This window comes from Podarcis gaigeae, assembly GCF_964106915.1.
Source record: "Podarcis gaigeae genome assembly, chromosome: 9".
Taxonomy (NCBI): Eukaryota; Metazoa; Chordata; class Lepidosauria; order Squamata; family Lacertidae; genus Podarcis; species Podarcis gaigeae.
Window position 1 is genome coordinate 63,359,987 of NC_139685.1, and position 26,665 is coordinate 63,386,651.

General features: G+C 39.4%; 1 protein-coding gene across 7 annotated transcripts in view; it reads right to left on the reverse strand.

The window, feature by feature from the left end:
* The window catches only part of CCSER1 (coiled-coil serine rich protein 1), a 691,921-nt gene that overhangs the window by 261,590 nt on the left and 403,666 nt on the right, over nt 1-26,665 (reverse strand). For 5 of the 7 annotated variants that reach the window (XM_083756443.1, XM_083756445.1, XM_083756444.1 and 2 more), the window contains exon 9: nt 22,735-22,812. In XM_083756443.1, coding sequence (XP_083612569.1) covers nt 22,735-22,812 — 78 coding nt within the window. Of the gene's footprint in view, nt 1-14,034; nt 14,357-22,734; nt 22,813-26,665 lie in introns of those variants that run through there. The other 2 variants (XM_083756447.1, XM_083756446.1) reach the window with 1 other exon arrangement.

Genomic DNA, 26,665 nt, shown 5'->3' on the forward strand with positions numbered 1-26,665 from the left:
CTTTATTGTAATGTATTGTTTTGTTTAACTTTGTTTTTTTTCCTTTTTTCCTTTCTGTAACCCTTAAACCTTTAATAAATATTACTTTTAAAAAGAGAGAGAGAGAATTGCAGTTTTAGTCTTTCTCACTCTCTTGTTTTAAAACTTACATGCACACACCAGCATTTACCATCTTGGACAACTGCCTGGCTTCCAGAAGGGAAGCCAGGTATTTAACTAGCAAAGGCTTGTTTTATAAAGCCAAGTAGGGCCATTGGCATCAGATTCCAACAAGGTTTCCAGAAATATATATTTCCAAAAGTTTATAGGTAAATTCCAGGGCCTGGCATCTGGGCTTTCCAGCTGCCAAAATAAGTTCTGTCTGATGCCACAGCTGTTGACTATTTCTCTAGGAAGGAAAGAGGAAGATAAATTAGCGAGGGACATGTCAGCTATAGTAGGAGAAAGTGTTGAGATATTCAATTATGATCATTTCTGTGTCTAATTGCTTATGCATGTGCCAGGGCCTGCTGTGCTGGTAATGCAGTTTCGCTGGCTCACTATGTGTGTGCATGAAATCTGCCGTCAACACAGAAGAACAGGTACTCTGTGTTTATTGGAATATGACAGAAACGAAGGCCAATGCAGTTTTCTTCTACCTGTTTTTGGAATGAAAACACAGAATGAAAACACTTCTGCAATGACTTTGCATGAACCAATGTATTTATTTATTAGCTACACTATAAATATTGTTCTATTTACATTCAGCAACTGTTTTATTTACTAGTGCATCTGGTCCTAATTACTTACACAGTACAGTATTAAAAACTCAGTAATGAAAGCTAGAGTGCTTACTCATTAGCCACACATAAGAATTACAGTAGTACCTCAGGTTAAGTAATTAATTCGTTCCGGAGGTCCGTTTTTAACCTGAAACTGTTCTTAACCTGAAGCACCACTTTAGCTAATGGGGCCTCCTGCTGCCGCCGCACCGCCAGAGCCCAATTTCTGTTCTTATCCTGAAGCAAAGTTCTTAACCTGAAGCACTATTTCTAGGTTAGCAGAGTGTGTAACCTGAAGCGTATGTAACCTGAAGTGTATGTAACCTGAGGTACCACTGTATATGGAAATATGTGGAGCCTGCAACAAAATGTTGCAGTATATTGTCATGACCTAACAGTCATTCAGTGTTCCAGCAAGCCAGTCATGTTCTCCTCTACATACTCTATTTCATCTTGTCCCTCTTCAGTTTTCCAATATTCTTCACCAATTAATACTTAGCATTCTGTGACAACCAAGCATGTTCAGTTCTCCTTGGGCTGCTTTTTGTTTTTGAGGGGGAATGCCCCCTCAGAGGGCTTTTTTATATTGTACTTCTGCAAATCACAGAGTTCCCTTGCTGATGCCTCCCTCTTGTTTCTTGTTTTGGCTTCAGTCATGCTGGCATTCACCACCTAAGTTTGCTAATAGAAGGAATGATGCTATTAAAACTATACAGTAGAGTGGCACACACATCCCAACCTGTGGCTCTCTGGTGATCTTTTATCTCACACCAGATAACCCCAGTATCTACTAGTAAAATGAGGAAATACTGCAGGATGGGAACAGGACGCTGGTTTGGTTTGCATTGTACGTTTAGTTGAGTGAAACACCCTTAAGAATCCTGATTACTGACCTTTGTCTGGGGTAAGTTATATAACTTTTGGTGGCAAAATAGCCCTATGATTATTATACTCCCAACTTCCATCAACTTCTCTGGATTGAGAAACCTGGAGTTTAAAACTACACCTACAAATTAAAATTACCCAATGCACTGTTAATCAGATGTAACATTTAGCTTTGTTTAAAATAAACCCAAAATCAATATTGTGCTTGAACTGTGTCATTGCACTGCTGGGATTTTTATAGCAGCAGTAAAACACACAGAGACACACAACTGTTTGCTAGAATGTAGAAGTCAGGTACAAGCCAGAACTTCATGGAAGACTTTTTTTTCTGCTGCTTCTGCGACTTCAAAGCAGAGAGGCAAAACCAATCAATGTGCAATGTTGGAGTCCATAACTGAACAAGACAACTGTGCCATGGTGGGATATAAACTATATCTTTCTCTTGCAATAACTATTGACTTGCTGGCTTTGAGTGCATTGGAATGACACTCTTTTATTCCGATGGCTGAGAAGATCTGAGAGAGGTCGGCCTGCTTGTTCTGGCAACGGATGAGGAATGAACAGAAAGCTAACACAGAGTTTTAGAACTCTTTACTGCTCTGGGTAACTTTCAAGGCCTACCAATTGCAGAAGCTAGGTTTTTTTTTTTTGTTTTTGTTTTACAAAAAATGTATTGGTTGGATTCTATCATATAAGAACATCTATGCACATCTATATAAGATACTTGTCCAAAGCTGTTACAGATGGCTGTTGAGATTGGGACTGCCAAACACTGGTGAATTTATGAGAGAGGGGCTGGAGCTTTTCAGTAGAGTCCATGATTTATATGTGTTCATTCTCTGGTTTCACCCACCTTAGAGCAACATGGAATAAGAAAGTAAGAAGATCCTTGCTGGGTTTAGCCAAAAGTCCACCTGTGCACCTTAAAGCAGATGGATTAAAGCAGCCACCTTGTTCAAAGGAATTGCACAAAACAGCACCCCCACAGGTCTGCCTCTGCCTCTGCCACTGCAGGGGTTGTGCTGCATTGGCTTCTGCATTGGATCTTGTGGAACTCTCATGAGATCTCAAAAGAACTCCACCAGATCTTGGCAGAAACCGCCATGCCGTGTGACCCCAGTAAGAGAGCATTTGGCATGGAAGCAGTGGGGGGGGGGTGTACACTTTCCTGTTTTGCCTCAAGGGGTGAAACACAATGCCCTGCCTCTGTGTATGGGAAACCTCAAGTAGGACATGAACACAACATTCCTTACCAACTGGAATTCAGAACTTAGGCAGTACAACTAGGGAGAACTTCCACCAGTCAGAATAAATGCTGGTAGACTGACTTCGTACATATAGCAGCATGATAACTTTATTAAAAGTAGTGCTGGATTTGGCTCCAGTATAGCAACACAGTTCCTTGTGGAAAGAATAATACTCCTGATATCATATTTTGCCTGGGTTTATATTTAGAGTTCATAGTAACCTTTCTGACAAACTTTGAAGCACTTGCCTAGGCTATTTCTCCTGACAGACAGCAGGAATATTAACACTATTAAAAAAAACAAACCCACCACATTCTGTTTATTCATTTTTACGCAAATACAAAAGTCTTGCATATCATTGATGCACAGTGTACCCAGAAAACAAATATCAAATGAATCATAGCAACCAAAAGATGAATGATTAATTAATAGAAAATAAATAAAACCACTCAGCTAAAAAAATCAATAGAGTTTGCAGCCTATGTATCACATACACACAGTTACAAAGACAAAACATTAACGTTCAAAGGTTTTATTCCTCAGAAGAAATGTACACATACATCATAAAAATAAATGTGAGAAGGTTTTAGTTAGCACCAATATAAGGCTATGCACCTAGCATTAATATTAAGAGCATTTTTATTTTCTTCAGGGAATTGAACATGTGAAAATAAAAAGAGACCACTAAATAGCAAGAGAGTCTTATTTTGGAATCTAATTTCTTTCATCTATGAGGTCACAGTCTCTATTACCACCAAGTCCCATGCTTTAGCTCATACCTGTCTGATAGCGGCAGGCAGACATTCTGTCCTGTTCTGTCTGTAGAAGGGATGCTTCAGGGCTACACTGTCAATAGCAGTCGTTTGGGATTCTTGCAAACAGGACAGTGTTATTACTGCATGTTAGCCATATTTAATCTCAACATCTTTGGGTTACAAGATGCTCCCACCACAGCAATGAAGACATATATCAGTTTTCCCACATTGCATGCAACATTCACTACTGTATTTGCCTCTTCATTTCACTGCAGTAGGCTGGAGGTCATTTATTCAGATTTTACCTCAGATTTTTGTGTGTGGCTTCTGAAAATTCTGCTGGATTTTTAGCCTAAAAATGGAACTCCAGATTTTGTACCATTGCACAATCTCCAAATGGTACCCTAAATGCTCATCCCAAACAAGGTTATATATGAACCTTATATTGAGTGAAACCATTGACCAATTTAGAAGAGCCATAATTTACTCTCTCTGCCATCTCCTCTAGTAAATAATTTTACTTTTGCACATCAATAACGATTCTATACTGAGATTATATTGCCTTCAGTGTTTGAACTCCAGGCTTTGGTATTTTGGTTCTGCCATTTTGATCAGCTTATTTTGAGCTAAGATTCGCCTGCCATATCACTGAAGGAGCAGCCACCATATTGGAAATTCATTAAAAATTTATGGAAGCTCAATACAAAGGGCAGAACACAATACACTTAGCTCACTGGTGATGAAACAGTTTCTTCATCTCTGTCATGGTGGTGTATTCTGGCCACATTCACACAAACGTGTTCGTTGGACAACCTGTGTGTGTAAATAGCTGCCACTAATTAAATACCGAAGACAGGAGTGCCTGGCGTGTTCTGGTCTATGGGGTCGCGAAGAGTCGGACATGACTAAGCGACTAAACAACAACAACAATTAAATACCACTGAGAGAACTTTCTGAAAATATCTGACATCAGCTTAAACATAATTCTTTCTAAACCTGACAATTCCATTCATTGCTGAGTAAACATGTGTGAATCAGCCTTACGTCTTTGTTCAATGACTTTACAGATTTGTCCCACAAGTTACAAAGCTGGCACTGCATAATAAAGCATTAAACTGCCACCTTCCTTTTTTGGATTTTATCTTCTGTATGATGTGGCATTTCCATGCAATGTTTTTGCAGATATTTGAGTGCAATATATTTTCCTTCCTCCAAAACAATGCATTATTGTCCCCAAATCCCTTTTATAATCAGCTACCTTCATGCTTCATCTTCCTGTTGTATCATTAATGTTAATGTTCTGTTTTGTTCTTAACAAGCAGGAACTTCCATTACCCCCAAAATGAATAAATGAATTCTAAAACCGCACTATATTAAAAATGTATATACAGCACACAGTCAGCATTCAGCCCTCATATATATTTCTATTAAGATAACTAGATAGATAGCAGCAGGTCAAGGATAAAAATCAAGATAATCTATCCAGCTTCCATTATTTGCATTATGTATGTCATAGAGTGTACAATGTATGCTAATGGCATAACACCCTTCTAAACTCTTACAGTTTAAATATGCTTATAATCTAAGGTGCATTGAGAAGCATAAAGTACTGCCTAATTTACAAAAACATCCCTATCATATCCCCAATACAAATCCTTTTTAAAGTTCTGGCTCAACCTACTTTGCATCATGAAAGGCAATAGATCAGAGAATAAAATATTTTTATCCACACTTCCTCAGGTTGGGAAACTAAAGATGACTGCAATATGGTAACTTATGTTGCTCAATTTCAGCTGAAGTAACACTAGACTTGTCCTCCTGAGCCATATTGGAAGACTGCAGAGTGGAAAGTAAATAAATGAATAAATAAAGAAAGATGCTGGATTTGACTTCCATCAAATCAGGTCACATAGGAAAAGACAAACTTCTAACCCATCCTAGAGGATGACATAGTCTTCTATCTATAGCAGGGATGGACTCCAACTCCCATCAGACTCAGCAAGCATGGACAATAGTCAAGTGATGACAACTGTTCCATCTTTCGTGCATAGATTCTTCAGCTAATTTTCAACTGCAAAACTTCTGACCATTTATTATTATGTTTTGTTACGCTCTCCTAAATGGTTGGGCAGAACGTCCGATCTACCCTGGAGAATATTCAGCAAAATGATCTCTTCACTATCCTCAATTTCACTAACAACAATAATAACCCAAACATTTTCTAAAACCAACTGACCTTCTGTTACCTTCTCCACTGTGTACCACGATGCTCTACCCAACCTGTCCACACTATTCATTTAAAATTTATCACGGCTTTGATCTTTCCTGCCTTATCATATATTTTAGGCCCCTTGAGCTTGTAGTTTATTACAGCAATTGTCTATTCAATGGTGCCGTAAGGACTCTGAGTATGGACCACGCCATTTCTGTGTTCTTCGAGTAAACCTGACACAATAGCTCTATAGATTTCCTTTGTGGATTTACTATAGGCTAATCAGTACAAGAATAGTATGCTGGACTAGATGGGCCATTGGTCTGATGCAGCAGGCTCTAACGATGTTGATATGTATTAGGAGAAGTATTACATTTTTCTGATCTTGTTTGGGTGTACATAGTTTTTGTGAAGGCCACAGTAATGCATCTCCAGCTATATTTCCCCCTTTTTAATAAACCACAAAAAACATAACTCATTAACTATGAAAATATTTTTTGAATGGCATTATAAATGCCTTTCCTTCTTGTCAGTGCAATGATTTCTTCACATGTGGAGTACAATTTGTGCTCATGGCGATCTTTGCTGTTTTCAAATAAACAGTAAGAATATATTTTATGGAGCTTTAAATATGCTATGATGCATCATAAACTCTTCACAGCCTTCGAGCCTAGATAGGCAGAGTAGCATTAATTAAAGTCATACATTTTCATTCTGGTGCTTAGATTAGATTTGGAGAAAGATAATATTAACCAACTGCATTATAATTTGGTGGTATCGTTATTTATCCTTACTCTCAGAAACCAAAAGCAGCAATAAAAAAAAATAATGCTTCACTCACCCCATGAAGTTCTCAGCAAAGTTAATCTTAGAGATATTTTTAAAAAAATAAAAATCAGGGGATGACAGCTCATAAATGAAAAGGTAATAATAGTGAAGACCAAAATAATTTATTTTAGGCTTGTATTACCATAATAGAACTCTTCAAAGCCTTCCATTCATCTTGTTATCCTTTTCTGGGTACTCACCCTTTCTATATGTTCTCTCTGTAGTTCCAATTTCATTTTTCTTCCATTATTTCTTTAGATTTGACTCTAACATTCATAGACTACAATGTTATCGACTAGATTTGCAGCGTCCTCAGATTTCAGATTAAGAGAAACACTTTAAAATCAAAAATGAAATTTGAACAGCAAACTATCTTTACAAATCCAGAATGCAGATTTTTAAACTGCTCTGCCCAAAATTATAACCTGGTTTAAGAGTTTGAATCAAACTGCAGGGTTTCCAAAGTGGAATTCATTCCAAGCTCATTTATTTAATTTAAAAGATCTAGCTATTTCTGGGACTGTTTACCAGATAAAATAAGAATAAAACTACAAAAATCATTAATACATTACAAGGGAAAGTAATAATAATAATAAAATTGCCATCACCAACCAATGTTGGTACCAATGTTGGGCTTCTCTGGGGAGGAAATTCCATAAAGGAGGAGACTTTTAAGATTATTTCAATGGCAGGTTGGTATGGGAGCAGGCATTCCTTCAGTACTTTGGTCCAAAGACATTTAGGGTTTTAAAGGGAAACACGATCACTTTGAATTGTGTCTTTCCCAAACTTAATAATCTGTAAAAAAAAGAAACATCTGTCTAAAGCTCTTGCTGAGATTCCAACTCACTTTAAACAGAAATTCTGGAACCTGTAGTTATTTAGCTTCCTTGGAACTGTCTGGAATATTAGAGTTAAATAAAAGCTAACAAAAAACGCACTGCACTTCTCAAGAGACATAGAACCCTGCTGGATAAGCCAAAAGCCCATCAAGTCCATAATACTGTTCTCACTGCAGACAGCAGGAGCTGAGTGCATCTGAGCCATCAAATCAAGTTCCAGGCTGGTTCAGAACACTTTGCCAAAAAAGAGGAAATAAAAAGAGGATAGAAGAGGGCATGGAATTGAAGAAGAAGAAGAAGAAGAAGAAGAAGAAGAAGAAGAAGAAGAAGAAGAAGAAGAAGAAGAAGAGGAAGAAGCTAATTTATATGTATAGATGCAAACACTTAGAAATAATGGCTATAGTTTAAATCAAAATACAATACCTCTGTATTGTTGCCAGATGAGTGCACACTCGATTCTGACCAAACTAAACCCCCCTAGAGCAAAATATGCACCAAGAGGCTACCAGAGGGCTGTTAAAATGTGTGTCCTGGGCTTCTTAGACTTTCCTACCCATGTATTATCTGAAACCAAAGGGGCACATTGGTTGCTAGATGTGAAATTCTTTTTAGCTCCTATGCTACTAAAAACCTCTTACATTTCCAAGAGTGAATGACAACAATCAAGAACAGCAAATAAAATAGAGGTGGTTTTAGGGTAGTGTGACCAATGCGTGACCACGGTGGACACAACTTTGTAGTGGGTGCCACAAACAATGCTGTAGAAAGGAGCACAAATGGGGGCAGGGGGAGGCTGATTTTTAGCGTCACACAAGGCACCAGTGAAATTTGAGAGGCCAAACTCCATCACTGCATAAAAGGTTTGGTGGATGTGTCCTCTCCTCACTCCCTCCATCCACAACTTGCTAAATTTGAGAAAACACAGGGAGGGAGGGAGGGAGGGAGGGAGGGAGGGAGGGAGGGAGGAAGGAAGGAAGGAAGGAAGGAAGGAAGGAAGGAAGGAAGGAAGGAAGGAAGGAACTTGGCACATGGGAGGTGTTACTCAGAGCTAGATGAGCCAAGGAGATATTGGGAGGAAGGAAATCACTGTATCACTCATACCATTTCCTTTTCAACATAAACAAAGAGGATAAGAGTTCTGATCTACTAAAGGACATGAATTGTCACCAAGAGCTTGTTTGCTTGTTTCCAGATGAAAGGGAAAATAAACAATAAACCGATACCTGTATTTTGATACCTATTAATTGGTTTGGACTACACTTGCTGGTGGGACACGGGTGGCGCTGTGGGATAAACCACAGAGCCTAGGACTTGCCGATCAGAAGGTCAGTGGTTCAAATCCCCATGACGGGGTGAGCTCCTGTTGCTCGGTTCCTGCTCCTGCCAACCTAGCAGTTCGAAAGCATGTCAAAGTGCAAGTAGATAAATAGGTACCGCTCCGGCAGGAAGGTAAACGGTGTTTCTATGCGCTGCTCTGGTTCGCCAGAAGCGGCTTAGTCATGCTGGCCACATGACCTGGAAGCTGTACGCCGGCTCCCTCGGCCAATAAAGCGAGATGAGTGCTGCAACCCCAGAGTCGGTCACGACTGGACCTAACGGTCAGGAGTCCCTTTACCTTTACCTTACACTTGCTGGAATTTTTATTTATTATTTATTTAAAACATTTATAACCCACCATTCATCTGCGGGTACCAGAGTAGGGTACAAAACATAAAACAAGTGTTACAAAGAGCTATGAAACAATAAAACACATCATTGAAACAAATAGAAACAGCTCAATGCATTTCTTATTCTGTAAGTGAACCCAACTCCCAGACCTTACTTCATCCCTCAGACTTCTGAAGTTTAGGGTCTGATGTGTATATGCATATGGGACAAGTTGCCAACCTTCAGAGAAGGAAAGTACTGAGTAATTTTCTGCTTCTGCTTATTTCTTCAGAAACTTCTGCGTCCATAAATCTTAAAGTATACTTCTCACCTTCACCTCTACAGCCTTTCCAGCCACCAAACGAAATGTATTCTGATGTAATCCAAGACACCCAGAGGAACTCTTAAACATATCATTTTATGAAGACAAATTGTTCCCAACACTGGCTCTCACCTTAAAAGGCTCTCCCCCCTTCACTTTTGTCCCACTTTTGTTTGGGGTGTTCTGGAGATAACCACATATGTACATTTAAAGGACATTGACTAGGATTTTGCCCCAGTCAAATCCTATTACATCATATTATTTTAACAGTCCCAAACTAAAAGGAATTATGTCATCAGTGCATGGTCATTTAAAAGTTTGCTATACAGCCCTTTGCTTCAAAACAAAAAAACAAACAAACAAACCACAACCTCCAGTGAAACACTCAAATAGAACAGAGAGGGGAAGGTTAATCAATGTTAATCAATGTTAATCAATGTTTAATTTTATCAGTTCTGATTTCCAAGCTTAATTCACAGCTGGTTTTGCTCTTGTAAGCTCTAATGATCTGGGATCATATCTAGGGTATGTTAGTTACAGATAGGTAGCCGTGTTGGTCTGCCATAGTCAAAACAAAAAAAATTCCTTCCAGTAGCACCTTAAAGACCAACTAAGTTAGTTCTTGGTATGAGCTTTCGTGTGCATGCACACTTCTTCAGATACCACTTCTTCAGGTATCTGAAGAAGTGTGCATGCACACGAAAGCTCATACCAAGAACTAACTTAGTTGGTCTTTAAGCTGCTACTGGAAGAAATTTTTTTGTTTAGGGTATGTTAGGACACCTTCTTCCTGTATGTGTCTACTAATTCACTCTGACCTTCCCTTGAGGGTTGGCTTGGGGTCTTCTCTCTGCCTGTTATGTGGCTGGTGGCCTTGAATCACCAGAATAATAGACTTGTGGAGTAGGAAAGATCATCTCCTCCAACCCCCTGCAATGCACGTATCACACAAAGAATCACTGACAGATGGTCATTCAACTTCTGTTTAAAAACCTCCAAGGAAGGAGAGTCTGTGACCTTCTTAAGCACAGGGCCTTTATGGTGGTGATGCTTAGTTGATGGGATTCTCTTCTGGGATTTGGAGCTGAAGACAAACTTTTGCCTTCGTTGCAATGCAGTGAATGAACCCTTGGTTTTTATTGTTGCTGGTGACTTGGGTTTACCATTTTGCTTGAAGCCTCTGGCCAATATGTTAAAATAATATATTTTAAAGAATTAATAAAGGAATAAAATACTTAAGTAAGTGTAAGCCCAGTGATTTCTTACTATCCGTGGTTTTTCAGCCATGAACTGAAGAGACCTGCACTTTTAAATGGCCAAGAAACCCACCCAGATACCTTCCCTGCTTTCTTTTCTGTTATTTTTTGTCTTACTCCTTTCTCTTTCTTCTTCTCCTCTCTGTTTTAATTATTGCTTAAAACATTGTTTCAAAAGTGTTCCATAGAATCATTACAAACAATAAAGGGGGGAAAGAGCTCTTTTGTTCAAAGGAATGTTATATCCCAAGATCCTTTTCTACATTTTGTACTTCTGAGTTTGCAAAAAAAAAAAAAAAAATATTAAGGTGTCTTGTTATGTCAGTATTTCTCAAATGCACCATTATGTGAGAATACCACTGAAGCTGGAATATCACTAGCATCCATCAAGGTATTTAGACCATAAAATAGACTATCTCCTGAATTTAATGAAAAAATGGAATGGAAAAAACTGAGTTCTACCTTACGCATTTGTGTGAATCTGAAAAGGTTTAATGTGTATAAGTATGGAATTAAATATATCAGAATTGTTATGGGATTTCTGGTTAGTGTAGAAAATATACCATGTAAGCTTATTATCGCAGTAAAGCTGCAATATTATATCCAGCTTTGCATTGTAATGACATTCACAATGTTAATATCTTTAGAGTAGGGTAGTTAAAAAAAAAAAAAAAGTATTTCAGTACTTGAAAATGATGTACTTACTTGAAAACATCCTGCATTGGTAACCGTATTTTCAGAGCAGATAAAGCAAGATTTACACAGGTACTGTCCATATGAAACAATGATAGCTATTATAGTCTATTCATCCTCCCTGTTCACACATTATTTATGTTACATGTGCAGCTATCACATGGAGCAGTAAGAGAAATCAGCTGCCCTTGCTGCCCTGAACAGTGCAGCCCCTAGTGGCTCCAGCTACATGACATCCATGTGTTCAGCATGAATGTTTGCAGAGTGCTGTGAGTAGCTGAACACATGTAGTTACTCCAATAATCAGCACCTGTGTGATCAACTACTGATGCAGAGGGCCCCTCTGCTGAGTACTGTTTGCAAGTTCAGCTCTCACATATTTCATGCATCACTGATGTGGAGCAATGCATGAAATGCATCATAGTCTATCATTTCAGTCTCCTCACCTCCCACTGTATTACATCTGTGCAATACCTGGATGAAATCTTTTCTTCTCATGATCAATGGGTGCACTAGTAAAAGCAGAAATCAAGGCCTTTTTTCACTTATACCAGCAAACTGCTTTCCTTTCCCACATCAGTAAAAGGGTGGGGGAGAAATGATTCTTCTTCCAGATTCTTTTCTGCCCGCATCTAGTAGAGGCATGCAAAGGATGGTGATGATGACAATGATACGGTCAACCATCATGAAGGAGAATGAAGTGGTGCTACAAGGCTCTTTCCATTGAGTAAAAATAAATGCATATTTGGAGCTAGAAGAGCACTCCCAGGATGGTATGTGTTGAAATAACATGTGCTGGCAGAAGCAACCCATTCTGAGCCCTGTCAGTCTCTCGCCAGCCAGAGCAGAAAATGTGGGGGATTCTGACTTGTGGGGCAGTGGCTGGAGAGGGCACACAAAAATATGCAATCTGATGTATTCCCCTTGTCTCAGGGGCACTTAAGGAGAACAGGAGGGATTTAGATTGAACAGATCCAAAGCCTCCCCCACACAGGTCCTTTCTCCTCCTGTCACAGCACCAACAGAAGAGGAGGGATCACTGTGGATGTTTCCTTGGCTGCAGTGGGAAGACTTCTTTGGCTAGACAGAATGTTCTTCCTCTCTGCCTGAAGAGTGGAAGTTCTGCAAAATTCTATGGCCCTCTCAGGGACCACAAGAGTGCAACCCAAGATACTTTCTAGGCAAATAACTCATGAAACTATAAAACATTTCCTGGAATGTACCACTGCAGACTGCGGGTGTGGTATTGTACAAACTGAATTCTCCTCCATAAAGCCATTCTTCTAGATCAGGAATAGACAACAAAGTGCTCTTGCAGTATAATTCCCTTCTTTCCTGATCTTTCCTGATCCTGGCCTCATTCCCAATGTTCTTACCTGTAGTGTGATGTGATGCAGACATGCCATGTTTTATATCACGTCTAGCCATACTTCTGAGAAATCTGCATTGCTTGGATTCTACTCATGCAATCGTATGCATGTCTGCTCAAAAGCAAGCCCCGTTGAGTTCATTGAGAGCCTGCTTTAGCTCATTGGAGTAGAGCTTAGGGTGTATTTCCAGCTATGATAACAGATGCAATCAGATGCAGATACCAGAAAAGAAGTTAAGGGAAGAAAATGAGAACAGAGGAAGAGAATAAATTCAGTGAAGAGATGTTTCCTTCAATCTCCTTGAAACAGTATTTGTTACTAACTGGATTATAAGACATGTTAGCATTAAAATTCTAAAACTCACCATGTTCTTATAAGTGTTCTGTACTATATCATGTTCTGTACAATATATAGTATAAGGATAGAAAATCTGTGGCCCTCCAAATGTTCTTCAATTGCAACTCCCATAAATCGACCTCAGCCAGCATCCCCAATGATCAGGGATGAGGGAGGTGGACCACATCAGAAGGGGCCACAGCTACCTTACTCCTGATATGGTAGTACAAGAGAAAGAGGTAAAAGATCTGTAAACTGGGTTAGGTTTGGCTATGCAAAGAAGGAGAAATTGGAAAAAAAGTGAGAGAGTTCAAAATTGTGTTCCATATGCAAGTAAATTCTTTACAAAATAATGGGCTCAAGATGAGAATCGACAGCTAGCAGAGCAACAAATGAGCTAGAAGTAAGAATAAGAAAACAGAAGAAAGACTGATTGATGTTTTGTTGCACCTATGCTAAACTGTAAATACAAAACTAGATGATGTGATTTCTCCCGTATTTACTTAATATTGCCTGATTATAGTAAATTCTGGGGAGGGCGCTTCTCAACAGAGATCCATGTATTGGTATGGACCAAACCACCCTAATTTGCTAGTCCCGAACTTATCCACTGGATTACACTTCTCCAAATTTTGTGGCTGTCTCAGTAAAAAAACCAAACAAACAAGTGCACAAAATGTGATTTTTACAGGAAACTTGTACAATAACCTAAATTGCTTTTTATATTTTGTAAACTGCTTAGTAGCCTATTTTTGAATGACTCAGTGTGGCCCAAAACAGTTTCCTGCCTAAAACAGGAACATTGGCCTTGAATGTTGCTCTTGGTAACCACCAAGGTGTACTACCGCTGACCCCAAAGGACAATACAACTGTACACAAGTTATGGAAGATAAAATTATACTTTATTTTGATTTTTCAAATGCCTGTAATAATTTATTGGTAATAACTTAATCAAATATTTGTTAATGCAAATGAGAATAGTGAAGAATACTTGTTTTTTATAATGAGCAAGGCATTTTGTCCCAGCAAACCCCCCAAAGGCAAAGGCAGATTCATCTTTATACAGGCAACAAAGTGAAACTAATTGTCTATGTGGTGTGTGTGTCCAAGGATATGTTATTTTAATTAAATAATGTTGGTACCAATGAGATGCTGATTGGTTTGTAAACTGAACGTTCAGTACATGAAGAATTCCACAGGGCCTTTAAAAAAGAAGAAAAAAAAATAAGATAAATGAAGTCTCAAAGATTAAGTTGCATGCATCACTGGTAGAAGAGACATAAAACAATATTTGTGTTACAGATGCCTTGTGCCCTAAAAAGTTGTATTAAAATATTTAAGCCAAAGCATAATAATGATTAAAACAAATATAATCATGCTTACTATTATAATCAGTGAAATACTCCAATACATATCTTTTAACTAAAACATTGCACATTGAGAGAAAGAATATAAATGAAGAAGGATCCCACATCTATACGAAGAATCAGATTAGGGGGAAATTGAGCACCAAAGACAAACAAGATGAACTGAGAAAAATTAATAAAATTATATCAGCTTAGCGTTGCTCTGAATCCAATTACCTGACTAACGCAAAGGAGATCTAGCTGTGTACTCAACATAGGCTGTGCATGTTTTAGACTTTTCTAGTGTGTTTGTCTAGAGAGTTTGTGAATAAGGAGCTGTGAAAACATCAGGAAGTCTCTGATCTGAATTTAGCTTATATGTGACCCTTTAACCAGAGTGGGGAACCTGCAACCCTCCATATACAATTCCCATTATCACTGACCATGCTGGCTGTGTTTTGATGGGAGCTGGAGTCTAACAGCATTTGGAGGGATGCATCGCTGCAGAAACTGAACTTTTGAGCTTCAGTATGTAAATAAGAAGACTGACCTACCTTACAGGATTGTTGTACGGATGTAAAAAAACAAAATGTTTTGACATTGATTTAAGATATGGTTATTGTTGTTATATTGTGTAGTTAAGATTTTATTGGTTTTCCAATAATATAGATAAGACATCACTGGGCTTTTCCCCCCACTAAAGATAACTCGTGTATTCACTGAGTTAAGAGATACCGGTATCTCATGTTTTCACTGAAAGCCACATCTTGTACCTTAACTGCATTTTTTAACTATTCTTAAAAAAATAAAACCACTGTTGACTATTAGCATTAGACACTGAGTAGAAGCACTGTGAGATTCTGATAAATAATCCACATGGAATGACTGCATTTCGTTCAAATGCAGCTCTGCTTCAAAAGCCAACAGAGAGAGCTACTTTTGTGAAGCAATAGCTTTAAAATATCTTTAAGTGTTTGGGGGGGGGATATTTTGTAATATGGTAAATGCAAAAGCAAAAACAAGGAAGAAGAATTAAAAATGTGCACATGCTCCCATGCTCACCTGCAATCATATATTATACATAAGATCCAGAAATAATGCAGATGAATACATGGGCATGCAATTATGAACCCAATCAGTAAGTGCAAATTGTTCATGCATTGCTAATACGTTTTGAGATATGGACCATATTTTAGATGTTGCAAATACTATCATAATAAATACGGAAGACACAGAAGGGGAAAGCACCCACAACAGCAGAAGAGATGAACAATGGCAGGAACAGATGTTATCCTATGTAAACATAATGGTATTTTTGGCAACAAAATGCAGAGCCAGAATTTCTGTCAGGTGGCAAGGACAAGACACTCCATTCCTTTCCAGGAAGCCACAAGGGAGTGTTGTGCATCAATGCATTTAGCCCTAAATGCTGTCAACAAAGAGTTTACCATGAATGCGCTGTAGCAATATCCATAAGTGGAACACAGAACTGCCCAGTGCATCATGTAAAATAGTTCACTAGCTTAAAGTGATTTATGTTTCAATGTCCAAAGCAATATCTATCCATATAAATATATTTATTTTGCCAACTATGTCTGCTAGCTAAAACAAACAAACAAGAGGGTTGTAGAAAATGGGTGAAAAAATGGGTGTGGAGGAGGGTAAATACAAAAAGTGGAATATGTTTGTGATGGGATGATGAGCTGCTTGTGCGTAAAAGCTTAGTCCCCCAGAGCTTGGTCCTGGTTGTCAAAGCTCTGTCTATAGCGGAGCACCTTAAACATGACTCCCTCAGTCGTTGGCAGAATCCGACAGTGGGCGTTTGCGGAATCTCTTCCAACATAAAAGTTCCTTAACGGAAACGCGTCTTCGGGATTCTCGGCGCGACAGTTTCTGGCGAGGAGTGGGTGTACCTATAGGAGGTCCTGAAACCTCTCCACTGTTTTCACTGGAAGTGTCCTTGAGCCATCCCTCCGACTCGCTTTCCCTTGGAGCTCCCTCTCTCCCCCTGCTGGTTCCCTCCTCTGCTGCTGAGTCTCTCCTAGCCTCCGTGAGCCCTTCCACTACCTGCCTTTCCGATGGCAGTTCCCTGACAATATTGAACAGTCTTCACAATATTTTTAATGACCCCCCCCCCATAGTTGTTTCTATTTTAGTTGTAAGTCGCCTTGAGTTGTTGTCTGGGGAAAAATCATTGGCTGTAACCGTGCAATAAACCATTTGAGAAGAGATCATGAAGTGGTTTCCATCACATCGTGAAGAGCAGTTATTTTCAAATAGTGAGTTGGATCCATTCAGGCTTTCTAAATGCAGATGATGTCTTCCACTTTTGGAATTTACACCTCATTGAAATGTTGCAATTGAAACCAACAATGTACTTCGTCTTGCCCAAGCATAGCCATTAAAGCTGCTCATGAGCCTACCTATTATAGCACTTGACTGTTGTGCAAGCTTTCACAGTTAGTAGCAAGCTGGTTTCCTTCTTGCCTTTGGATCCAACCCACTGCAACAACATGGTGATGATTATAGCTGCCATGTCAAACGAGTGGCCCCTTCCCATACCACTATGTGCAGATTATAATGTCTTAACTGAGTGCAACTCCCATCTTGGCACATGATGGTCATGCTTTAAAGTCTGCTTCTCGGTACCCTCATCTCAACATTGTTTTGTAAATTGCTGAAATGGATAAAGGCTGAAGATGGTGCATGTTACAACATAAAAGAATGAGGTGTAATACAAATATAGTCTTCCAGATCACCGAAGGAAGAGGGAATAAGAGGAAGAATACAACTATCTGGAATGGGAAAAGTAATTCAACAAGATAATCAGATTTTGAACGAAGTGGAGTATTAAAGATGGTATTTCTAATAATTATTAAGGTGAGCGTTCTGGATTGAAAGTAATGCCAGCATCCAAGAGTCCCTATCCATCTGGAGCAAAATGTGTCATCATAGACACATTTCGACCACTCAGGCTATAGCACAATGACTGGACAGACGAAGATGCATCAAGAAAGAATAGTGCAACCAACAGTTGCAGTTGTGGAGGCCACATAAGTTGCAGCTGTGTCTATCTGTACTATAGAAAAGTGGGGGACCAATGCAAATTGCACAAAGATGGTGTTCAGTGATGAGGTACAACAGAATAAACCCTACACTCTGATGTTCACTGTACTGGGATAAGTGACAAACATTTCGACAGAAGACATGCTAATGCATGTTAATTAAAGCTCCACATCAAAAGTCACGTTTCTGTCCATTTGTTCTCTATAGGTTAGGCCACCTCTTGAGATATCACCACCAAACTTGGCACATGGGTTTCCAAAGGAGGGATAGTGATCTTTGTTAATGTTCAAATGCCATCCACCATTAGAATCAAGATGGTAGACCAAAACATCATTTTGGTGTGACTTCACAAAAATATTATTATTTTTTTACATACGTCCATCCACCTCTTGCAATATCGCCACCAAACTTGGTATTAGGGTTCCTGAGGTGAGGCAGCAGCCTGCATCACTGTCTGGACGCTGGCTGCCATTGTGAATCAAGATGGTAGACTGATACATCACTTTGGCATGACTTTGCCTGTTTTTTGATATAGCTTCAGCTGCCTCTCCAGATAGCGTCGCCAAATTCAGCATGAGGGTTCCCAAGGTGGGGGCAGTGTTCTTCATTGATATTTGGATGTCAGATACTGTTTTGATTCAAGGTGGCAGGCCAATGCATGTCTTTGGTGTGACTTTGCCCAATTTAAACAGTGATGGCTCCAAACTTATAAGTTGCACTTTCCATTTCAAAATCACAGTATTTTAATGTAATATAATCTGCTGTGACTAGAAAGAGGTCTCTTTCTAGTGACTACAAAGAGGTCAAGCTGCTCTTCAGGTATGTGTGTATACCTATATCATAATCAACTTATGTTGGTTGCATATCATTTTAATTGCATAACTGTTATGGCTTTCACCCAAACAGTAAAAGTTGTGGGAACAGTAATGTAGTGAAGTGCTGAAAACTCTCTCTTGGTTTACCTGGGAAGTGAAGGTGTGTGTATGGTTATCCGGCCAGTTTGAGTCTGCACATTTGCCCCTCAAGCATGCAACATGGAAGTGGGTGAGATTGAGATTGTGTCTCTGCAACAGTTCATCTAAAGTTCTGAGGAGAGCCAATATACAGGCTGGGCGCATGTAGGCTCTGTCTTCACAACTGAGAAAGGAAAATCATACCCAACCACGGGAATAGCATCTGTGTCTGCTTAATAGTAACATATGGTTTGGTACTGATGCACCTATCGGTTCATGTAATCTCATCACCACTGAAAATTGCATTACAAATGGTACATGCATCTTAGTTCTTTGTTTTGATTATGCAAGTGAAATTTAAGAAATTATTTCTTGATATCTTAATCAAAGAAGATTTTGAAGAACAGAAGAAGATGAAGAAGGTTAAACTGACATTGATTTATTAAGATATGCCCACCACTTACCCATTAGCAATTTTCTCTCCCTCCCTATTTTACACACACACACACACACACACACACACACACACACACACACACTTTGCACCCAAATAGGTTTTGCTTGGAAATTGCCTTGAAGTACACTTAGAAATAGGATTTTTATTTTTTTTAAACAATATGTTGTTTTACCTCATTTTCTGGCCAAGGTCTCTTGACAACCTTTGCAACCTCTGAACACATGAGATTTACCTACCGTATTTTTCCTTCTATAACACGCAGATTTTTTCTTCTAAAAAGGAAGGGGAAATGTCTGTGCGTGTTATAGAGCGAATGTGTGGTCCCTGGAGCCGAAAAAGCATGCAAAAATCAAATCGCGGCGCTGCACGCTGCACGGAGAAGCGAAACCTGAAAAGAGGAAGCGGCTGCTTTCCTGCATTCTGCCTCAGGGTCTTACTGCCCACCCCCCTCTGTTTCGTTGCTGTGTTTGCTGAAACGGAACAAAGAGCAGGGAAAGCCCCTCCCCTCCAGGCAAGCTCCGGTGCTGCTGGGGGGGAGGGAGAGAGAGGGGGGAAGGGAGAGAGAGAGGGGGAGGGAGGGAGGGAGGGAGGGAGGGAGAGAGAGAGAGAGAGAGAGAGAGAGAGAGAGAGAGAGAGATGGCTGGCTTGGGTGGGGGGAAACTTTTGCCTTTCTTTCCTCCCTCCCGTTAAATCCCTCTCCTGCATTCTTAGCCAGCTGCTTCTCTGCACACCCCTCTAATGTCCCTTCTTTTTCCTTCCTTTTTCCTTCGCTCCCCACTTAAAATGTGGTTACAAAGCATGGATCCCCAGGATCTTTGCATTGGGTCACCCCAAATTCACCATCAGAGCACATAGCATGTCCATGGCTACAGCCTGCCCCCCAAAAATCACGCACCCACTGTTGCCTGGGGCTGCAATGGTACAAAAACGTGGTTACAAACCATGGATGCACAGGGATTCTCAGGATTTTTGCATTGGGTCAGCCCAAATTCACCATCAGATCACATGTCTGTGGCCACAGCATGAAGCACAAAAATTATACATCCACTGTTTCATTCAGAATGTTTTTTCCCTTGTTTTCCTCCTCTAAAAACAATGTGCGTGTTATGGTCAGGTGCGTGTTATAGAGCGAAAAATACGGTATTTTAATTAATCCCCCTCTTTATTAGTATGCTATGTGCAGGTCAAATATCTAAATCCTGGCGCACAAATGAGCTGACCAAAATCAGCTTTTGGTCAGAGGTGACCAAAATTGCAGTTCAAGGAAATCTGTTGAGAAGAAGATATCATAGTTCTCCATAATTCCAAAGTGAAGTCTTAATGAAAGGTAAACAAGTATAGGCAAAACTGATTTTATGAAGCCACTTTGCAAATGTTTTCAGAACATTCTGGAAAATCAAAACTGTTCTGCACTGCACTGCATTCCATATTAGTCAAATATTCAGGACACCATAATTTAACAGAACGACAATTTACAATGCAGGAATAAATGCTGTGTTCCAAATAATAGTAACATAATTCCTTACTTAGGGCGGTACACAATTAAGTTTTACTCAGAGTAGACCTATTGAAATTAATGGATATAACTTAGTCATGTTTGTTAATTTCAATGTGTCTACTCTAAGTAAAAATTAGTTGCACATTATTCTTTAAGTTCCCCTGCTAAAATTAAAGCCCTGAACTGGTGGAGTGCATTGGAGATATATGTACCAAAAAACCTAATTCTTAGCTGCACGACATTTGTTTTATCAATCTGTTATCAACTATACTTCCCTTGCTTATGCTAGCAAATGTGCTGTTTTATTCCTCCCTGTTATCTGTTCACTGTCTTTTCTCCAAGGTGTCTTTATAATATAAACCGACTAAGCTTGGTGACATCGGGGTGCATGCATATCCAGATATTTGTTAACTTGTGTGAGTAAAACATATGGCAATCCAGTTTCAGCTCCTGACTGTGAAACCCTAGGGAAATGGCACTGGAAAATCTTGAAACTTGGCTGGTACAAAAATTGAGGAAAACATTGCTAGCCACGAATCAAAGTAAAACCCTCAAAATAATGTTCATTTGTGACTTTGAAACTTTTAGGTTAACTCAATTAATCTAGAAAGTTGTCTCTTTTTTGCAGGTAAAAAAATAACCCCCCAATTACCTTTAAACTATTTTTTTTCTCATAGGAAGGCTTGTCACAAATAGCAAGCTTGACACCCAGGAAGTATTAAACGAGTACTGGATATTGCACAAATTAGTTTTCCTATTGAAACTTGTGCATCCTTTGGGTGAAACAGGCAAGGCCATGAAGAGCAATGGGCTTTCTTCTCTGTGATGAAGAACTCTCTGTTCCCACCAGCCATTGTTGCTGACCCAAAGGATGATTTCAATGGGAGTTCACCATGAATAACTTTCTTAGAATATGTGCCCTTATGAGAGGTTTCCCTTGGTGAATCATTACACTGTTTCTAAAAACTGCTTTATTCTTGCTTTTGGTAATTTTAATTTAGTCTCCTTGATGCCCTCGGGTAGATCAACAGACAGGATATAGATGTAATAAACACACAAATGATATGATAAATAAATAAACGTAAGAATCAGTTTCAATAGCTGATGTTTTGGCCTACGGTCCTGGCAGACAATAGTACCACCACAGAATGCAGAGATGGAAATGCAGGTTCTACAGGTCTCTCATTTGGCCATTTCACCCAAGAACACTGGGTTTCTGGCTTGTTTGTAGGCAGCCCCAAATCAGAATCCCACTCCAAATGAAAAGTGGGCAAGCCAGGGAGCTACTCCACAGAGCCATCCATTCACATATGGTCACAACAAGGATTCCCACTTCTTTGAAAGACAACAAAACAAAAAAGATGACTTCCTTTAAGGTTAATGTCCAGCACGCCTACCAGAACAGGGCTATCCTATTCATTAATTCTGCTTTGAGAAACAGAAATTCCATAAAAGTAAAATGTGCAGAACAACTTCAGTACTGACCAAAAGCACATATGAGCCTACATCAAAAATCGGAAACTACTTTAGAGGATGCTGTTTGAAAAAGGTAACAGTACCATGTTCATTCCGGTAGATAATAATTGCGCTTCTGTCTTTCAAACCTTGATTACCAATATACTTTTCAAGGGAGGTTGTAATGGGAATGATATCACATACAAGCCAGCTCTATTAATCATTCCAATACATTGGAGTACTTTCTTGATAGTCACAGTTCATAATCGCACCAGGATGAAAATTCTAATTTTCAATTAAATTACTAGCAACATCCCCTGCTGATACCCAGTGATTAAAATATTAATGCAAACTTCTCTGCAAACTTCTCCAGCTTTCATTTGTAATACAATTTTTAAAAAGGAAATAAAAGACTGGCTTAGTCTTTGGTGATTATGCATAATACGTTCATTAAGTTGTTAATAAGTAGGTAAATGCTTTTTACAATATTTGAAAATAGGGAAAGACTTCAAATTCTACTAATACATATTCTCCACAAACATTCCTGCACAAATTCTAGAGAGTAAAAGGGAATTGTTGGTAAAACAAGCAATTAATAGGACATTGGTATGCTGGCAGGTAGCTGTAATTATCTTTTTTTTTCTGTTGCAGAAGGCATTTGAGAATCATTTAAGAGCGAAAGATGAATGGTGTTGCACTTTTACATCAATACGCAGACACAGCAGTAGCAAAGGAAAATAGGCTGGTAGAGATTTAAATATCAATACAGAAGATAAAAGAAAAACTGTTTAAAACAGCTACTTACATCGTGGCCTACAAGTTCAGTCTGTGTGGATTTATCTACTTGAGAGGCAAGAGTCCTCTGTAAATATTGGGCTTTTTCCTGTGAAAGAAAACAAGACAAGACAAAACACTCCAGGTTAGTCATATTTTTCCTCCTTGGTTCTTCAGCTACCAACATCCAAAAACAAGAGGTCCAAATATCATACAGTAACAGGTTGCTGGGAAACAGGAGTTATTATAGTACTATTCTCAAGGTAAAATTTGTTCCCCTGATGCTGTTTTGCTGGTCCATTTATTAGTCAGCTGCTGAGATCATATATTAGATGCAGTGTTAAAGGGAGACCACCACTGGCATGATTTGCAAAGGACCATTTCACAGGGAACTGATTTAAGACTTAAAAACATTTTAAAAAATAAAAATCTGCAATCTTACACTCTGGAGAAGTTACAAGAATTGTACACACTAAACCATCTGTTATATAACGTGAAGATGTATAGACTCTTGGTTTCCAATTGTTCAGACAAGGGAATACAAAAACACAACAAAACTGCAGAGATGAAAACTGTGGGAGAAATATATGTTTCCATGGTACATAAGGGGGAAAGCACATTATTATTATTATTCCTAGGTTTTATTTCTCCCCCTTTATCTAACTCCTATGTGAATTCCTTAGTTCATTTTTCTCAGCTGATTTCATTAGGAAATGCATTATCCATTTCAGACTCTAATCAACCTCAGTTCCATTGACATCTCATCTAAGGGCAAATGAATCAGCCTGTTTTCTCTCTGTCACTTTTGTATGCATTCGCTCATAAATAAATCTTTCCTATCCTGTCTCTATGCTAGTCTGCTAATGTCAAATAGTTCCATTTGAATGCAAACTCTCTATTTTTAGTACATTCTTTCAAAACACACATTTTGAAACACATTTTCTCTCAAAAATATACAATGCAAGCATATTTTGATGCATTAAAAAAAAAGAAAAATGCAGATAACTCTGAGTTGTCCTTGGTACCCTGAGCTCTGTTTTATCCTAAACTCCTACTTTCCTTACTGACTTCTGCTTAGTCAGCATTACCTATAAATGCTTCCAGACTATCTTCCAGTTCTTGTCTGACCAACAGAGCACATTCATGACTCTTGTTTTCAGAGCTATCTTTTCTGGATTTTGTTCCAAATCCAGTTCAGCAGATTCCTTCCCTTCGATCAACCCTCAGCTTCTGTCATCCAAAGGATACTGAATGGCAGGAAATTAGGGAAAGACAGAAGAAAGTAATTCTACACTGGGGATGGGGAACCTCAGGTCTGAGGCCCTCCATGCCTCTCCTATCTGGCCCTCAGAACTCTCCCCGGCCCCCACAACCTCTCTGCTCTTGGTGAACCATGAAGAGTGCTGGGTTTACAGCTCTGTCCACAGGAGGAGGAAGAACTGTGTGGCTGCTGTAAATCTCGAGGCCACAATAAGGGAAGCAGATTTGTTCACCAAGAACAGGGAGCACCTTCATATCTAATATCAGATAATTGGTTGATTAACACTATTGTGAAATTTTCAACTACAGGCTATTATTTTTGTTTAACACACACACACACACACACACAAACACACAGACACAGACACAGACACACACACACACACACACACACACCTCTTCTTATGTGTTAAGCCTTGTCACTTTTGTAGCTTTGGCTTGTTAAATTATTAACTACTGAATACAAAATTGCAGCAACAAGTTTACAGGGCATGTGCTGGTTATTTGAAATATTGAGTAGTATCATGGGTTCTAAACAAAGTCATAAAACATTTCCCTGGCGTAAATGAACTTCATAAAAGTGACAATTTGGCCTGCAAATATAATTTTCTGCAACAGGCTCTGTATCAATCAATGGCTAATAAAATGCTAAGCTTCATAACATCCTAAAACAGGTCCCCCCCTCCCCCGCAAATTAGAGCACATGTTGTGAACCAGCATCTTGAGGCACGTGTTTTGTAGATTACAACCAAAAGTTTCACACTTTACTCAAAAAATGTTCCTCAATCCTCTCTTAAAATAGCAACGTTCCTGCTCTCCAAAGCACTGAAGGGAAGGTGCATCTACAAAGTGTCTTGATTTTTCAAGGCACATTTCAGCTTTTATTGTGGTACAGATTTGGGGAATCACTATTCTAAATGCTAAGAAGTTTGTATTTTGCAGCTTGTACAATTACAGTTCAGTGTTTGTTAGATGTGCATCCAAGTCAACATGTTTAGGAGTGTGCTTTCCAAACTTTTCATGTTGGTGACACACTTTTTATAGCTGCATCATTTCACAGCACAGCAATTGGTGACAGCACAGTTTTACTAGCAAACCAGAGGTTGAACTAACCCATGGGTAGGCAAACTAAGGCCTGGGGGCTGGATCCAGCCCAATCACCTTCTAAATCCAGCCCGTGGACGGTCCGGGAATCAGCATGTTTTTACAAGAGTAGAATGTGTGCTTTTATTTAAAATGCATCTCTGGGTTATTTGTGGGGCATAGGAATTCATTCATTTCTCCCAAAAAATATAGTCCGCCCCCCCCCACAAGGTCTGAGGGACAGTAGACCAGCCCCCTGCTGAAAAAGTTTGCTGACCCCTGAACTAACCCCTTTCCATGCCTGGGAGAAGTGCAGGGAGTGGTCGCATGACACACCGATACACTACAGCCGACACACTAATGTGTGGTGACACACAGTTTGGATAGCTCTGTGCTAGAGGCTCACACTGGAATCATCTTTAGAAGGAAGTATGATCTTTTAATCCTATTTACTTGCAGCAAATATTTGAGTTGGCTAGGATGGCAAATCACTAATATCTACCCATCTCCAGTACAACCAAAAGGCCAATTGTCAACACTAGCTGGACAGTATAATGACAACACATGAACAGAGATGGGCTGTAGGTAGTGATGAGACTAGCTAATATCCAGTTCACCATAGCCAGATTTCACGAATGTGGTTTGTATCACAAACCACAGAGAAACTCACATTCATGTATATCGTATCATAAAACCTTTATTTGCATCACAAACAACATCCAAAACAAATAAATACAGAATGACCACTTCCCCAGTGGCACAAAACATTTGCTAAAAGAAAGGAGGCAGAGCAGTCTAGCGTCATATCTCTTGGTCTCCAGGGAGATCAGACGTCTGCAGTGTATTTCGACGACAAAAAACCAAATAGAGATATTTAGCCACTAACTTGGTGAGCTCCTGATCATTCCCCAGTAATAGAAAATGTATGACCTCTGATTCTGGTTTCCATTTGGGGATACAGAGTTGAACTAGAAATTGCTGGGGGAGATCATTCATGTATATGTGCCAGAAAGACAGAAAACACCGAACACACTGTACCAACATGAAAAATCCCCAAGAGAGAGAGAGTCTGTCATCTCTGACCACTGACCATGTTGGCCAACCACGAAGGACACTGAGATCCAACAATATCTGGAGAGGAACAGGTTCCCCATGTCTGGTCTATTATAACTGGAAGTGATGCTACAAGGTATCGGGCAGAAGTCTTTCCCAACACCTGCTGTAGAGAACATTATCTCTGTTGAATCCTTGGTATTTCAACAAAACTTGAACCCTTCTCGTGGTGGACCTGTGGCCTTTGAGTCTTACATGCTGGCCTCCTCCAAATGGATTTATAGAGATGGCTGGCTACTGGGGATGGTAATTCTCTCTTCTCTGTCCCTGTCTTAAGATTGGGCTCCTCATGGGAATACACATGTACATTGTACGAGGAAGAGTACACAGAAGGGGTTCAATGACCAATCATCATCATGGCTTCCTTGCCATTGCCATTTGATAGCTGGAGTGTTCCCTGAACAGGTACAATAGGAACACAATGGTGTGTGATCTCAGACATGTTATATATGAGAGCAGTCATTGGCGTTGCTATTGCTGTAGTAACCCTTGGGCCTGCTTCTATT